Raw genomic sequence first — 17,467 nt, 5'->3', positions numbered from 1 at the left:
CCACAGAGGCAATGTGAAACAATAGGAAATACTTTTCAATTTAAAAAAATACGTTTATTACAAATGTGCTTTATAAAATACAAGGTAAATGTACTTCATAAAGTTACAGCTTAACGTGAAATGTGGGGAACCTGTTTCATTTTTATTAAAGCTGGATTTATTGCTTTGGTTTATTGGTTTATGTTCTCAGAACTCAATTTAGACTCTAGATGATTTGCCCAAAGGAAAGCAGCTGGGTCAGCTGTGTGTTGGACTATACAAGCCAAGGGGTTGTAATATAGGTATTAACTAATCTTGGCCTGTGCCAGCATCCCCCAAACATACAGAAAACATTCAAAAAAATACCTTTCTAACTTACTCCTAATTTCAGCAGGATGAACTTTCTACAAACATACCATGTGCTTTTTTTTTCACCTTTGCACTGAAATTCTACCTCTCTCTCTCTCTCAGATCTGCTAGCTTAAATCCTACCCATCCTTTAAGGCTTCTCTACAGTATCACCCCACTTCTCTAGCCTGTCAGCTCTCAGTGGGGCTGCACTACTCTAATGGGGCATTTTGAATATTTGTGGGGATGTTCTCCTGGTGTCAGCCTGACAAAGCACTTAAACATATTAAACTGCATACTATTTTACTATAAGTCATTTTTCTTTTATTTCTTTATATTATAGTAGGGATATTATGTTGATTTTTAAAAATTAAGTGTGTAAGGAAAGATAAAGGACCAAGAATAGCCATGACACTATATTTCTGAAAAAGGAAAGTATAGAGGGGGTATTTCCCCAACCATATTTGGATTTTTAATGGAGCTATAGAAATTAAGAAAATGTTATGTTGGTCCAAAACTTGATTAACTGACAACGGAATAGAACAGAGAGCCCAGAAACAGGCCTAGGCATATATGTAACTTTGTATATTATAGAAGAGGCATGTCAAATTGAGGTGGACTGAGAGACTGTTCAATAAATGGACCTGAGAAAAAAGGGTTATCCATTTTGGAAAAAAATCAAATTGAATCTCTTCGTCACATCATATACAAAAACCAACTCCAGATGTATTAAAAATTTAAGTGTAGAAACAAAACTTAAAAAAATATGTGAATATAATTTAGCCATGGAGTAAGGAAAAGTTTTTAAAACAAAAATAAAAGGCATTGACTGTAAAAGGAAAAATTAATAAATTTGACTACATTAAACTTAAGTACTTTACCTTAAAGAAAGTGAAACATTACAAACTGGAAGAAGATGTTTGCAATTCACATAACTGATAAAGGATTAGTATCATGAGTATATAAAGAGCTCCTAAATATCAATTTTAAAAAACACACACTAACAACCTAGTAGAAAAATGAGCAAAAGACAAGACCAGGCTTTTCACAAAAGAGAAACTACATATGGCCAATAAACATGAATTCTAACAATAGGAAGTATTAGAGATAATGTGAATTTATAGAATCTTTTATACACTGCTGGTGGGAATTAAATTAGAGCAACTATTGAGGAAAACTACTGAAGTTTTATCTACTAAAGTTAAACATGCCAATACCCTAATGACACAATAATTCCACCTCTAGGTTTATATACAGGAAAACTCCTGACATGTATACCAAGAGGCATGTACAGAAATGTCCACAGCAGCACTTTTCAAACAGTAACTATTTAGAAACAACCCAAATGCCCATCAACAGAAGAGTGAGTAAATCTGGAATATTCACACAATGTTATACAGTAGAGCAGTTAAAACCACTGAACCACACTGCCACATGTAACGCTATGGATTAATCTCAGAATTACAACGTTAACTGAAAAGAGTATATGCTACGTGAACTTTTTTCATAAGGCTAAAACAATTAAAATAAAAATATGTTACAAAAACGCATATTCAAACGCATATTCAATCTGCATTGAACGCAGATTCAATGAAATTATGCAAAAAGGGAAGCAATACAATGACCAGTATGGAATTCAGGGTAATGGTTACCCAGGACAAGGGACACAGAAGGATGGTTCAGGAGCCATCTGCATCTCCAGAGTCAGATGTAGGTTATGGTAAAGGTCCTATCTTTTCTGTTGGGGGGCAGTTTCACTGGTAATTATTACATTATTTAAAATAACTAGCTAAACAAATAGAAGACTAGAAGGGGACCATACACAGATCAATAATGGAGAGTGTGTCAACGATCAAGGATTATGATTAGTCAGTTCATGCACCTACAGTTAAAAAGAAAGATGAAAGGAAAGAAGGAAGTAAAGAAAAATGAGGACAAAAGAGAAAACAAATTATGTGTGCAGGATGTTATATATTATATATAAACTTCATTTCAAAATAGTAAAGAGGGCTTTGGAAGATATCTGTTATAAAAGGGAGGAGCAAGGTACCTGACAGGGTTGCAAAACACTGCTCTAGCCAAATGAGGGTTCATTTTTATTATAAATTCTGAACCTCCATGTCATGTTATATCACTCTTAAGGCACTGCATATATCGTCTGGGTTGTGATTTTTTTTAATGTATTCGTAGTATCTCCCCTGGACTGTATGTATGTTTCTTGAAGGTTCTGAATTCTTCACAATGTACAGTGCCTTGGGTAGAGTAAGCACTCATTAATTTGTCGAAATAACAAAATATATTATTTAACTTGGTACTTTAATTTCTTGAAGGATCAGGTTTAATGAAGACACTAATTTATGCCAGATAACTGCCCTCCACATTCTGGAGTTTATCAGGCACTCAGGAATACAACATCTGAAGTATCAAGAGAACGTCTACTCCTGGATGGCAGATGTTTAACTCAGTAATTTTGGTCCATACTTGTTTAAGCCTAAAATACTCTAAAGATTCCCAAGGAATCTCAATAGCTTCATTTATGTAATAATAATAGATAAAGTGTATTAAGTATTTACTATGGGCCAGATGCTTTGTATTATCTTGAACAAAGAAATTATTTTGGTCTCTTTTACCCATAAGGGAACCATGATTCAGTGAGGTTAAGAACCTTTTCCATGTCTACATTGTTGGTGATGGCAGAACAGTGATTTGACTTCAGGTGGTTTTACACCAAATTAGCCTTTTTCAAATATGTCACGCCACCTGGGGACATTTTCATGTCTTGATCAATTTTTTGTTTATTTCTTTGTTTTTTGTTTTTATAGGTCCTTTACATATAGACGGCAAGGTTGCAGGGTTCCATTTGCCAAGGCCAGAGAAGGACAAAACCTAAAAGTTAAAGGCTTAATGAGGTCCCCACAGTAAAACTCTGAAATAAGAAGGGAGATAAAACGCCTTGAAATCTTTGGAAGAGTTCTAGGAAGAGATCACGGGAAGCCATTTAGGAGAAGTGTTGCAGATCCAGGAGAGAGATGGTGGTGGCAGAAGCCAGAGCAATGGTAGTAGAAACTGGAGAGAAGTATAGAGAGCTGAGATATTTCAGAAGCAGAATTGTCAGAACTTGATTCTTTGGACCAGGGGAATGTGGGAGCAGGAGGCTTGAAGGACAGGTTTGGTTTCTGAGTTGGTCTCTTAGTCCACCAGCAAAGGCCCTGGGTGTGTGTTCCATAACTCTCCACAGAGAAAGCCTTAAAAACGAGTACACTACTTTTCAGACAATTGGATAGCTGGTTATCAACACCATCATGGATGGCTCTCTGATGGAAAAACATTTTGGAGGCTTTGCAAGCCAGAAAATGTGTTCAGAGGCTGATGACATTCTTCTTTTAGGAATATCATCTTCTGACCATAGATTCAAAGACCTTCCCCATCCAATTTATTATTTTCATAGCTGTACTGCAGAAACGAAAACAAGCATAGACAGAATATATCTGACTATGAAAGGTACCAGTCTTGGAAGAAAGAAATGATATTACGAATCATTTCTTGCCTCTTGGAAATGAGAGCAATGAAAGATGCTCAAATGATCTGATTTAGGTAACAGTGCATTCCACAGCACACTCCAACTGCAGGGAATGAATTTTTCAATGGCAGTACCCAAAATTGTGTGTTCTCTGCTAATTCCTTTTTATAAATCATAATGTTATTGTGTTCTGCCTAATAAATTAGTTTGGATAATAACACCATAAGCCTTGAAACAGAAACCCATTTGATCAAAAGCAAGATAAATCAAGAAGGAAATATATTACCATCTAAAATATTAATAGAGCTGGAACTATCAGAGAAAAAAGATTAAGCTCTCAATGAGGTTACATTTCTCATCATCTGACCATAAACGTTCCCAAGTGTTGATTCAGCATACAGTCTTTTCCAAAAGTCTTAAAAGATTGAACAGATGCTCCTGAAGGTCAGTGAACTACATTACAAATTTGGCACTAATTTACTCTTTTCTTCCCTGTTTATAGGGTGGGGGGGTGGTGAGAGGTGAGAGGTGGTGGAAGAAGGGTCAGTTTTATCATCATCAATGGACACACGGGGACAAAAAATAAAGTTGGACTCCAGAGGAAGCAAGGAAGCTGAGCCTCTCAATCTGCCATCCTGCATAGAATGGCCTGAAATGAATAGGAGACAGAAATAACAACTTGGAAAATGATTTTGCAGAAGGTCTTCTTTTATCATAGAAGATGTTTAACCACAGCTGTGGTTGAAACACTCATAGAAAAACAATGTTTGTCAAAAAGATGTGGCTATTTTTACAAGATAAATAAAACAATCATTTCCAATTAGTTTTAAAAGAGAATGCCAAATAGAATATACATGGGATTTGATCATCTCACACGTTGGCAGGCAGAAACATAAGCATGTTAAGAACCAAACATCATGCTTTTAGCCCCTATACATTTTGCCTAAATGGAATTCCCCTACATGGCAAACACGTCTCCCGTTATGCAGCAAAATCCACCTGAGCCCAACACCATTTTCCGAAAGTCTTAATTTCTTTCAATAGGCACTAAATCTTTTTATTGCAACCACCAGATGCTTTCTTATTGCTAGAAATGGTACAATACACTAACTTTTTGATATATACTCCAGCTTTTCAAGATTCTGTTGGAAACAAAATGATCCTTTATGACATTTTAAAATATTCCACCTCATTTATTACTTTCCTGAATTACCATCATTAATTGAAGGACCTTCATTTACTGCTCCCCCACCCTCCCCCCCAAAGCTAATCTATTCCCCAACTGCCTGCCATAGACTAAATAAAAGTCGGTCTATCATAGCAGCAGGGACGGTCATGCCAATTTCACAGCGTGATTTGTGCACTCATTTTATTTTGCAAATGACCCTGCCCTCCATCTGTCTAAGCCGAATGTCCTGCTTTTTCCAAGCCAGGCCTCAGGAGCAGCAGCACATGAAATAAGGAGGAAGACACAGAACGTCCCCCTCCTGCCCGCTTCAGCAGCCACACAAAATCAGAGAAATCTGGGGGAGAGCAGAGTCCTTCTATATTGCTTACATTCCCAAGAAGCCATTTGAAGGTGAATGCTTTCATGACGCAAATACAACTCTGAAAATCAGACTGATAGACTAAACATATAAAAGGCAATTTCCAGTTTTCATGTTCTGTCTTCTTATCTTGATTTAATAACAACTTACCCAAAGTAACATCTCAATATATAAAGACTTAAAATACATAAGGATTTTAAAAGATTGAGCCTTTTAGATAATTTTTTCCCCTAGAGCTAAGCGTCAATCAGGCAAGCATAAAGGAGAAGACACCCTATTCCTTGATCATTCAGCAGCACTAGGTGCATCCCTCAAACCATGTACCTCTTTAGGTTGAGGACCAGAAAGAGCTGCAGCCAGAGAATAAGAAGCCTCAGAGTCAGATTACAGTGGTCTTCCTCACCTGCTTTCTCTGGGAATCTTGGGTGGCCAACTCAACCCCTTTGGGATGGGTGCAGTTTGTCGCTTTCTTGGTATTCATGCAGTGGAAGGTTCCTTGTCCAGTCTCAGACTTCAGAAAAACACAGCTTTGGCAACCTTCGCAGCAAGGGAGAAGAATGTATGAGTACATGAAGTCAATTGCGTGACAGTGTAGCATTCAGATGCCCTACTGAAGTCTCTTTTTAGCTCCAACAGGTGACTAAGAATTTCACCACCTCCCACTTATAACTTCCTAACATCTGCTCACAGTTGCAACTCAGGGAAGGAAGTTCAAATTCTGCTACCCTAACCAAGTTGCTTGATTGTTTTAATGGGAAAATAACAACCAAGAAAGCAAGACACTAGTGTTCCCTCAAAGCTGGGCCCTTATGTGATACATAGATTGAATTAATTCATCAGTCACTATCTCCTAATGAACTTAGCTTTTGGATATCATAGTTTAGCTGCTTCTTTTCTCCATCTGTGATACGTAGAATACAGGCTGATTATTAAGATTAGAGATAATATATGTGAATAGTCTAATAGAGTGTCATGCAATAAATATAGTTGATGTTGGCTCCAAAATGTATATACAGAAAAGATTTATAGGTAGCAATACTATTAAGGAGGCAGATAATGGATTTGCATTGAAGTCTTTAATTATATAGCAAAGACATGCTTTTAGTTGAACTATGTTTATCCTGGGTGGTAGCAAGGCCAATGGAAATCACAGAAGACTATGAAAGACAACCGCCTCACCTCAGGCCACCAGCGGAGGAACTGCATATGACAAATATTCATAAATTACAGCTAATTTTATTATCTTGAAAACTGCACACATACTACTACCTCACTGGGATAAGCCAGTTTTGTCTTTTGCTATCTTGTCTGCCTCTCTAATTCTTGGCTGAAAAATTGTATTCATTTCCCCCAAATTCTGTAGTCTCCAGATCAGTCTAAACAATGGGTATTATTTCTAATTAGTGATCCAATATAATTTTATAGGATAATTAAGTCCCTAGTTTTTCACTGCCCCATAATGGGCACTATTAAATTCAAAAGAATTTATACAAAAATAGCCCCCAAGGTAGTACCATGGAATCTAGAGCATCTATTCCAAACACATGACAAAGGAACAAAAGAAAATCCAGAATGGTTTCTTGTACAGTCCAGCAAATTTCCACAGAGATCTTCAAACTAAGAATCTGAGGGGAAAAAAAATTAAAGTGTAGGAAAATTTTCTTTTTAACTGAAGGAAAAGCCACTGTTTATCAGCATAACGATATCCAAAAACATTATTAAAGCCTGACAAGTACAGGCTGGATGTCTGTCTCTCTCACACACACACACACACACATCAGAGACTAAGTAGGTTGGAGAAGTAAAAGAGTAACAGTACATAGAAAAAGGAACACTTTGGGTCGTGCTTCCTCCTCCCCTCCACCCTTCTTGGAAAACACGAGGTCATGGATTTCTCTAATGTTTCTACCTCGTAGTGAAATTTGGAGAATCAAGGCAGTACGTAGGGCCAAGTTTAAACGCTAATATGAACTCAGTAATATTTGCAGTTTTGGAAAAGGGCGGTGGGGTGAGGTGCAGAGGTGCTTGGAACGAAAGCCAAACGTCTCCAAATACCAGATAAAATCCAAAGCATTCTTTCCTGCTGTCAACCTCTGGAAACGCCAAAATAAGAACTCCTGGTCGCTGTACTATTTTGTTCTTAGAAAGTGTGCCCTCGGAGCGGCTCAAAGACAGAAGCTCTACTCTAATTCTGGGAGAATACGAAGCTGACATTCATTCCTCTTTACCCATTCCCGTTTCTTTCACTAAAATAACGTGGAACGACAATATTTGTATGCATTGCACAGTGCATAAGGCTCAAAAAAGGAAGGGACTTCGGACCATAAACCTTCCTCCCCAGCGCCAGGGACCGAGGTGACACAACAACCCTCATTTACCATACGAAGGGAAGGCGACCGCGCGACCTCACCCGAGGGTCCGTGCGGCAGAGACTACGCCTCCCAGCATGCAGCACGGCCACGTCCCGACGCCGGCGCCATCGGACCGGTGCATGCCGGGAAGTAGAGTTTTTCCGTTTCTGAACGGCTCGGAGACGTTTCCTCTCTCCTCTAACGCCGCTCACACTCTGCAGTCTTCAGAGGCCAGGCCAGTAATAGGCACGCTCATATTCGTGACAGTTTTAAATCCCAGGTTGGTCGTTCCGCTGCAAAGTAACTTTGGGAGCACGCAAAAAAAAAAAAAACAAACCCCACAAAACAGCCAACATTCTTTGCAGTTCTTTTCCGGTTGGCTTGTTGCCGTGGTAACGAGCACACACAACCACCGCAGCGGTTATGGCAGGGCTGGGCGGTGCGCAGATCCCCGACGGGGAGTTCACCGCGGTCGTGTACCGGCTCATCCGGGATGCCCGCTACGCCGAGGCCGTGCAGCTGCTGGGCGGAGAGCTCCAGCGGAGCCCGAGGAGCCGCGCCGGCCTGTCGCTGTTGGGCTACTGCTACTATCGCCTGCAGGAGTTCGCGCTGGCCGCCGAGTGCTATGAGCAGCTGGGCCAGCTGCACCCGGAGCTGGAGCAGTACCGCCTGTACCAGGCCCAGGCCCTGTACAAGGCCTGCCTTTACCCAGAGGCCACCCGCGTTGCCTTCCTCCTCCTGGACAACCCCGCCTACCATAACGGGGCCCTCCGTCTCCAAGCCGCGATCAAGTACAGCGAGGGCGATCTGCCCGGGGCCAGGAGCCTGGTGGAGCAGCTACTGAGTGGGGAAGGAGGAGAAGACAGCGGGGGCGAGAACGAGCTCGATGGCCAGGTCAACCTGGGCTGTTTGCTCTACAAGGAGGGACATTATGAAGCCGCATGTTCCAAGTTCTCTGCTGCTTTGCAGGCTTCGGGCTACCGACCTGACCTTTCCTACAACCTGGCTTTGGCCTATTACAGCAGCCGGCAGTATGCATCCGCGCTGAAGCATATCGCTGACATTATTGAGCACGGCATCCGCCAGCACCCAGAGCTGGGTGTGGGCATGACCACTGAGGGCATTGATGTTCGAAGTGTTGGTAACACGTTAGTCCTTCACCAGACCGCTCTGGTGGAAGCCTTCAACCTCAAGGCCGCCATAGAATACCAACTGAGAAACTATGAGGTGGCCCAGGAAACCCTCACAGATATGCCTCCGAGGGCAGAGGAAGAGTTAGACCCTGTGACCCTGCACAACCAGGCGCTAATGAACATGGATGCCCGGCCTACAGAAGGGTTTGAGAAGCTACAGTTTTTGCTCCAACAGAATCCCTTTCCCCCAGAGACCTTTGGCAACCTGTTGCTGCTCTACTGTAAATATGAGTATTTTGACCTGGCAGCAGATGTCCTGGCAGAGAATGCCCATTTGACTTACAGGTTCCTCACACCCTATCTCTATGACTTCTTGGATGCCATGATCACTTGCCAGACAGCTCCTGAAGAGGCTTTCATTAAGCTTGATGGGCTAGCAGGGATGCTGACTGAACAGCTCCGGAAACTCACCAAACAAGTGCAGGAAGCAAGACACAACAGAGATGATGAAGCTGTCAAAAAGGCAGTGAATGAATATGATGACACCCTTGAGAAGTATATTCCCGTGCTGATGGCCCAGGCCAAAATCTACTGGAACCTTGACAATTATCCAATGGTGGAAAAGATCTTCCGCCAATCTGTGGAATTCTGTAATGACCATGATGTGTGGAAGCTGAATGTGGCTCATGTTCTGTTCATGCAGGAAAACAAATACACAGAAGCCATAGGTTTTTATGAGCCCATAGTCAAGAAGCATTATGACAACATCCTGAATGTCAGTGCTATTGTGCTGGCTAACCTGTGTGTTTCATATATTATGACAAGTCAAAACGAAGAAGCCGAGGAGTTGATGAGGAAGATTGAAAAGGAGGAAGAGCAGCTCTCCTATGAGGACCCAGAGAAGAAAATCTACCATCTCTGCATTGTGAATTTGGTGATAGGGACGCTTTATTGTGCCAAAGGAAATTATGACTTTGGTATTTCTCGGGTTATCAAAAGCTTGGAACCTTATAATAAAAAACTGGGAACTGATACCTGGTATTACGCCAAAAGATGCTTCCTGTCATTATTAGAAAACATGTCAAAACACATGATTGTGCTTCGTGACAGTGTTATTCAAGAATGTGTCCAGTTTCTAGAACACTGTGAACTTTATGGCAGGAACATACCTGCTGTTATTGAACAACCCCTGGAAGAAGAAAGAATGCATATTGGAAAGAATACAGTCACTTATGAATCCAGACAATTAAAAGCTTTGATTTATGAGATTATAGGATGGAATATGTAGTAATGTCTGACAGTGGCCTTATCATAATGGCTTTACATCTGTTTTTCACTCTGTTTTATCTGTAGTTAGCTATTGGCCTCTTTATATTTATTACATGTTGAAATTTGTACACTTTAAAATTATAAAAATAACCAATATTTTGTTTTTAAAATCTTCACAAAGTGAAATATAAGAACTTTGACACCTAGAAAGACTTATGAAGAATTCAAAACTGCATGGGGACACTATTTCTATTAGAAATTGTTAGCACCTATGTTCCGTCTCCTTTGTTATCATTTGTACTTTGTGCATTTTGAAAGTCCCCTACACAAGGATTATGTTATCCAGGGACTTGGCACTATCAGGCCCAGAACTCAGTAGTTAAGGTATAGGATTTCTAGGCTTTTAATAATAACCTCAGGGATTGTGTGTCCTATTCTCACAGCCTACCCTCATTATTATATTAATTTTAATGAATACATATTATATAGCATTTAGGGTGTTTTGTCAGGGTTTTTCAATATAAATGTAATGCTTTATGTAACCAAAATACATTATAAATGTTTGGTGTTTTTTTTTTTTCAAACATGCAAGAGTCACTGGGAGATCTTTGCCCTTAACAAAATTATGGTGCTGTGGTTTAGAGACAATAAACAATTGTCAAAGCAAGAATTTTACATGGTTTTCTTTTGTTCCATTTGTTAATAATTTGAATACATGAACAAGATATATTTACTGTTTTTTCATAACTGTGCTCTCATTTAACAATGAAGAATAGCAGAGGTATTGTGAGAACTCTTTTCTTAATTCCTACCTTTGTGTTTGCAATTTAGGATATGTTAATGCTGGAGTTGTTTCTGTGTGGTGGCCTCTCAGGTAAGGAAAAATCTAGACTATTCCCATGACCCCACCAAACTTCTCTCCCACCTCCATCACAGATGAAAAGGTCGATTCTGAAACCTCATCTGGTAGATTCGTAACGCTAGGGCATGCCCACAACCCTTCCAATGAAAACCCCACTCATTCTGCTTAGGCATTTTTATTTTCTGAAGCATACAAGAGCTTTACTATTTGTTTCCCCACCCCTTTTCTCTCCATAAATCAACCCCAACTCGACCTGACTTAGAGAAAAACAAAGTAGCTTGAATTATATGAAATTGCTGATTTTGGAAGTGTTTAAACTACAAAACTAGCATTTTTTTATGATTCAACCTAATAGCATTCTACTGAAAGATAGTGAACCCCTGCCATGATGAGATGATGATTTCTTTCCTTCAAGGAGAAATCACTTAGCCACATAGGTACCCAGACAGGGACTCACATAGGTACTCAGCATAAATCCTCTGTAGCATGACCTCCTGGGTGCTCAAATTCTATTAGATCTATCAGAAAATGTGGCTTATTATGAAGTCCAATGGTTTTGAATTTATAGCACGTTTCATCTTAATTATGTAAGCTGATACCATTTACCATTGATGTTTGAGCCCACACTGGGAGGACAATCAGTGTTTAATGACCTCTTCAGTGCATCCCTTAGCACGATTCCATCACTGGGAAATGTTCTTTAACAACTTTTGTACTAAAAGTGTTGCTGCTTCTTTGTGCAGTAGCTCTGTGCACTCTCAATCTTCATAGCCCCTTAAGATTTGGAAAGTAAATGAACTGAAATCTTATTTTTTAAGCCATGTTAAAAAAAATTTTTTTTTGTACATTTCCTTTTTTTCTTAAAAAAAAAAAAGCATAAAATGTAAGTAATGTTAACCACCCAAAAGCAAATGTTTTCCAGATTCCCTTTTGCAAATAGCCCAGCCTTTATTCAACCACACTTTATTTACCCAGGTGCTGTGTGTCTGTGGTTTGCATGTATGTGTAATTTAGCTTTTCAGAACATAAAAAGCTTTTCAGAACAGTTTTTAACCCCTTGCTGCTGGGCAGTTGGGATTTCCTGGTTAGTAATGCATCAGGAAATCCTGACTGCTCTTACCACTGAGTAAAGGAATAAAGGTCAATCATGGTGGCATTTGTCCCCTTCCTTACACTGGCTCTCCAGAGAGGCACCCACCAGGATTGATAGATTGCTGCCTGGCGACAGCAAAGACTCATGAACCAAGCCTACAAAACTGGCCAGCCATCAGAGCCCTGGAGGAGACTGGGGAAGGGTCTAACTCCACAGGCACTTATTGTCCTTTATTTTTAGGATATACTTCTTTTAAACTCACCTTCAAAGTACTCACCTCTGCTCACTGATACTCATAGGCAAGTGACTTTATGATGACTCCACACTGCCATTTGAATGAAGGCTTTCATCCCTAAAGCTCTGATGAAAAGCTTTGTTCTATGCTCCTAGAACTTCATGTACTCAGTGCTAAAAGCACTTTTCTTGACAAAAAAAGATTTCCCTATATTTCTCAAGCCTTTGCTCCTTTAAGATTTCTTCATAATATCTGCATAGTGTATTTTTAAAAGATCAAATATTAAATCCATTATTTCATAACCTTAGTCAACCCATCTCCACACAAATGTTCAGAATATACGCATGTGTTTGTTGTACCCAAGTAGTTATTTCCATTTTCTCAGACATAAACAAAAACTTGTTCTGTACAGAACCACCAAGCAGACTCATTTGATCAGTGACATGACATGCCTACAAAAGGATTTGTATTTCTCATGACAGCCCCTCTTTGAATTTGCCCTCAGCTGTGGCATGGATATTGACACTAATGTCATCTGTGAAGGTCAGGTGTACAGTGGCTAACTCTGACCCATTCATGAGAAGCAGACAACTGGGAATTGGGAAAACTGCGGGGATGGCAGAGATCATCGAGCAATGAGACAGCTGTAATCATAGAAGATGACACTCCCTCCCAAAGGGGTGACATAGGAACACAGAGGTATGGCCTCTCAGACCTCAGAGGAGCACCTCAGGTGGAATCCAAACAGAATTGTCAGTGATAGGTTTGGCCTGAGGTTAGAACAATTTGTGTGTTTGTTGAGGGCTATGGGGTAGATGCCCAAGTAAATAAGCTTCTAGTGAGATAAGGAAGGGCAAATGAGAAAAAAAAAATTTTTTTTTAAAGAAAGGGCAAATGGCTTGGAGGGGAAGCGTTAAGAGAGTAACTTTCCGACCCTTCTATCCTATAATCCTTGCGTGGGCTCATTTCCACACTGGCATTCGGAGGGTTAGCAATGCTGGAAGTCTGTTCAGGTAAGCAGAATATGGCTATCTACACTAACTGATTTTAAAAGGATAACATCACCAAAGACAAACCTTTCATTTCTGGTGAACATCAGCATTTTTAAATACAATCTTTGGTCTTATGTTCCTTTGTCTTTTTTTTTTTTTAATGACTATTGGTGATCTGGAAACATCTGGGAGGTTGTGCTTTCCTGAGGGTATTCTCTGCCACACTGAGCAGCTTCCTACCAATGGTGTGACTTGCAGCTCACTATCCACCATTCACTAACTGCCTCTTATCCCCTGCTGACCTACCACTGGGACTAATGTGGCATTTGGGGCTTTCGTTTCCACTTATTGGGCTATATACCCTTAGTATTAGTTAAATAGCACATTTTGTGATGTGCCAGTAACTCTGGGTTCTTGGTTGTCCAACCACATAATCACCATGACTGTAACCATCAAGCGCTATACTTATACCTTCATCCTAATTATAAAATATATGCAACTTTTTGAGTACCCTAATCCTTCAGCAGCAACCTTAATTCTTAAATTGGCAGTTTTAAGGAACTGTGACTTTCCAAAGAACCTAGATTGGTCTTAGATTATAATAAAACATTTCTTTAATCTTAAATAGTTTTCAATTTCTAGTCTCTCTACAGGAATATGTATAACTTATAGTAACAGGTTACTCTTACATTTTTAAGTACAGCTCAAAGGAATACAATATTAAAGTTATAAAAAGGCAAATTTATTAAGTCCATCAAACACAGCACTTCCTTTCATGAGTTTCTATAAAGGCATCTTTGCAGGGATTAAACACTTACAGAGCATGACAGCATCTGGGACAAAAGGCTTCCTGGTATTTCTATGGCATGTAGTCACGAAGACAGCTGTTTCCCCTCTGTACTTGTGCCCTTCTGTGGAGGGCAAGGACTAACAATCTACTTTAAAAAGCAGAAATTCTGTATACATCAGACTTACTACCCAGCACAAGCAGCCTAGAGCAGTGAAGCAGCCAGCACAGAGGCTGGATTTTGTCAGACCTGGCTCCATCTCCTGGCAATGCCACTTCCCAGCTACTAACAGTGTGTGTTATTCAGCGTCGCTAAATCTCAGTTATTTCACCGGAAAAAAGGGGACGATACCATACATTTCACAGGGTTGTTGTGATAACAATCAGAACCTCTTGTCTAGGGTTAAGTGCCCAGCAGTGTCTGGCTAATAACGGTTAAATTAAAAAATAAATGATTAATGCAATAATCAATTCTAGGGCAGTGTTTGGCAAAAATACAGAGACTCATCAGAATCACTGAGACTGACTTAGAAGGGACCTCAGAGTTTTTCATTTTACAAAAGATAGTAGGCCCAAATAGGAAAAGTGACTAGTAGTTTGGTAGAGAAAAATGGAGCAACCGCAAAATTTCCAGAATAGAACCCTTTTCACTGTGTTCTTAAGACTCAGAACTCCACCTTCTCCTAAGTTATTTTACAGCTTTACAGTGGCAAATTTCAGTCATTTAAAAAAATTATCTTTCCAGATCTAATGTGGACACAATGAGGTACAAAGGATGTGACAGAACTATGCAAGAATGGATTTAGATGTTGTCCATCAGTCAATACTACGCCCAATCAACAGATCACATCAGAAAATGCAGCACAAGATGAGTTTACGAGTATACTGAAAAAGAAAGAGACATGCCCCTGAAGGCAAACACAGGCAAAAGTAAATGTGCTGGCAGTTAAAGACTTCATTTGTTTTTCTGATAGGGTAGCACAGGAAATTGGAGCAGCAAGCTTTAGCAAAGGATTTCAGTCTGGCAGCTGGCGATGTTAAATCCAAGTAGACGTCATTTGCATGTTTAATGTTTGTCTGGCATAAACGTTGATTCATTGAAAAAAGGCCTATTTGTTGACAAAATGTAAAAATATGAGGTGAACAAGAGCACGTCAAGTGGAAATGTGCGCTAGCTGAACCCTGAATGCTCTTTCCTGGATGTGTTACTGGGCAGGCCCTTGTTGTGTGTTGCAGATGCCTGCCATTACTTGGTTGAGAATCCACACAGTACATGTCTCAATTCTATTGATGTCCCAAAGCTGGATGGGACAAAAAATACTCTGGGTAAGAGTCAAGATTCTAAAATTTTGAAAATCTGGAACTAAATACAGTAAGATACAAATTTTAGTAAGAATAAATATAAGTAATGAGGCTTTAAAAAATCAGCCTCAGGGATTAATCTCCAAAATATACAAACAGCTCATGCAGCTCAATATCAAAAAACCAAATAACCCAATCAAAAAATGGGGGGGAAGATCTAAATAGACATTTCTCCAAAGAAGACCTACAGATGGCCAACAAACACATTAAAAGATGCTCAACATCACTAATTACCAGAGAAATGAAAATCAAAACTACAATGAGGTATCACCTCACACTGGTCAGAATGGCTATCATCAAAAAATCTACAAACAATAAATGCTGGAGAGGGTGTGGAGAAAAGGGAACCCTCTTGCACTGTTGGTGGGAATGTAAATTGGTACAGCCAGTATCGAGAACAGTATGGAGGTCCCTTAAAAAACTAAAAACAGAACTACTGTATGACCCAGCAATCCCATTCCTGGGCATATACCCAGAGAAAACCATAATTCAAAAAGATACATGCAACCCTATGTTCACTGCAGCACTATTAACAATAGGCAGGACATGGAAGCAACCTAAATGTCCATCCACAGAGGAATGGATAAAGAAGATGTGGTACATATATACAATGGAATATTACTCAGCCATAAAAAGGAACAAAACAGTGCCATTTGCAGAGACGTGGATAGACCCAGAAACTGTCATACAGAGTGAAGTAAGAAAGAGAAAAACAAATATCGTATAATATCGCTTATATGTAGAATCTAGAAAAATGGTACAGATGAACTTATTTGCAAAGCAGAAATAGAGATACAGACGTAGAGAACAAATTTATGAATACCGAGGCGATGGGGGAAGCCGGGGGTGGGATGAATTGGGAGACTGGGATTGACATATATACCTACTATGTATAAAATAGATAACTAATGAGAACCTACTGTTTAGCACAGGGAACTCTACTCAATGCTTTGTGGTGACCTAAATGGGAAAGAAATCTAAAAAACAGGGTATATATTTATATGTATAACTGATTCACCTTGCTGTACAACAGAAACTAATATAACATTGTAAAGCAACTATACTCCAATAAAAATGAATATAAAATAAAAACTCAGCCTCCATGGAGATGTGGCCAAAATGGCACATGCCGAAAAGACAAACTGTTAAATTCAAGTTCAGTGTGAGATGACAGTGCAATATCCACCGTCCACCAAAAATGCAAGAGTGACTAAAGAATATTGGAATAAGGGAATCATTGGTCCTATTCTGGAACATTCAGAACTCGACACCTCACTTTAAGAACATCAAAAGGGCACATATGGAGAGAGATTAGGATGACGAAGGGTCTAGAACTGACAGGAGCAACAGCTGACTGGAGAAGATCTGGGGGAATGTGAGCTGTCTTTAAATACCTGCAGAGCTGTCCTTCAACAGAGCAACTGGGCAATTCTTCATGACTACACAAGACAGAAGTTACGTTAATGGATAGAAGAGGGAGACAGATTTCAGTCTTATAAGTAAAAACCTCTTAATACCGGAAGATTTCAGAAAAGCCTTGCTGGAAAAGCAGTTCCCATGCGGTCACAGCACATGTTCAGAAAAACTGGTGATCTATTTGTGGCCTGAGGGGTAGGGAGGTCAGATACCAATTGTGTTTGGGAAAAAGATGAGGTGATTTCTAAGGTCGATTCAGTCTGAGCCTTATATGAGCCCGGTAGAAAACTGCTTTCTTTAACTAACTATAACTAACTTATTATATAAGAGCTAAACTCTTAGTATGGCAAGTTATTATTTAAATGTATCAAGTAAGACTGTGTTCGACAGGTCCAATCTTCAGTTATTTCAGAGCCCAGACAACTACAACCTTCCCTCCAGTGTGGGAGCCACAGGCAGGGACAAAATCAGTATCTGTGCACTTGTCATTCACTACTAGAGAGGCTACTTATGGGAACAGATTGTAAAGATTAGATGGAATCAACATGAAAAAAAGCAACAATTTCTGTAACA

At 39.7% G+C, this 17,467-nt stretch overlaps 1 protein-coding gene and 1 long non-coding RNA gene across 2 annotated transcripts in view; one reads left to right on the top strand and one right to left on the bottom strand.

Moving 5' to 3' along the window:
- LOC132369046 (uncharacterized) overlaps window positions 1-7,859 on the bottom strand; it is a 76,910-nt gene extending 69,051 nt beyond the window's left edge. The window contains exons 1-2 of the long non-coding RNA XR_009504226.1: window positions 7,773-7,859; window positions 5,798-5,931 (exon numbers count right to left, since the gene is read on the bottom strand). This is a non-coding gene — a long non-coding RNA (uncharacterized LOC132369046). The remainder of the gene's footprint in view (window positions 1-5,797; window positions 5,932-7,772) is intronic.
- A 181-nt stretch (window positions 7,860-8,040) lies between these two features.
- Window positions 8,041-10,248, top strand: LOC132368565 (intraflagellar transport protein 70A-like). Its single transcript, XM_059927270.1, has one exon. It carries the CDS (start codon window positions 8,169-8,171, stop codon window positions 10,164-10,166), a length of 1,998 nt encoding a protein of 665 aa, XP_059783253.1. The 5' UTR covers window positions 8,041-8,168; the 3' UTR covers window positions 10,167-10,248.
- Window positions 10,249-17,467: the final 7,219 nt, after the last annotated feature.

This window comes from Balaenoptera ricei, chromosome 7, assembly GCF_028023285.1.
Source record: "Balaenoptera ricei isolate mBalRic1 chromosome 7, mBalRic1.hap2, whole genome shotgun sequence".
Lineage (NCBI taxonomy): Eukaryota > Metazoa > Chordata > Mammalia > Artiodactyla > Balaenopteridae > Balaenoptera > Balaenoptera ricei.
This window is presented reverse-complemented; position numbering and strand designations above follow the sequence as displayed.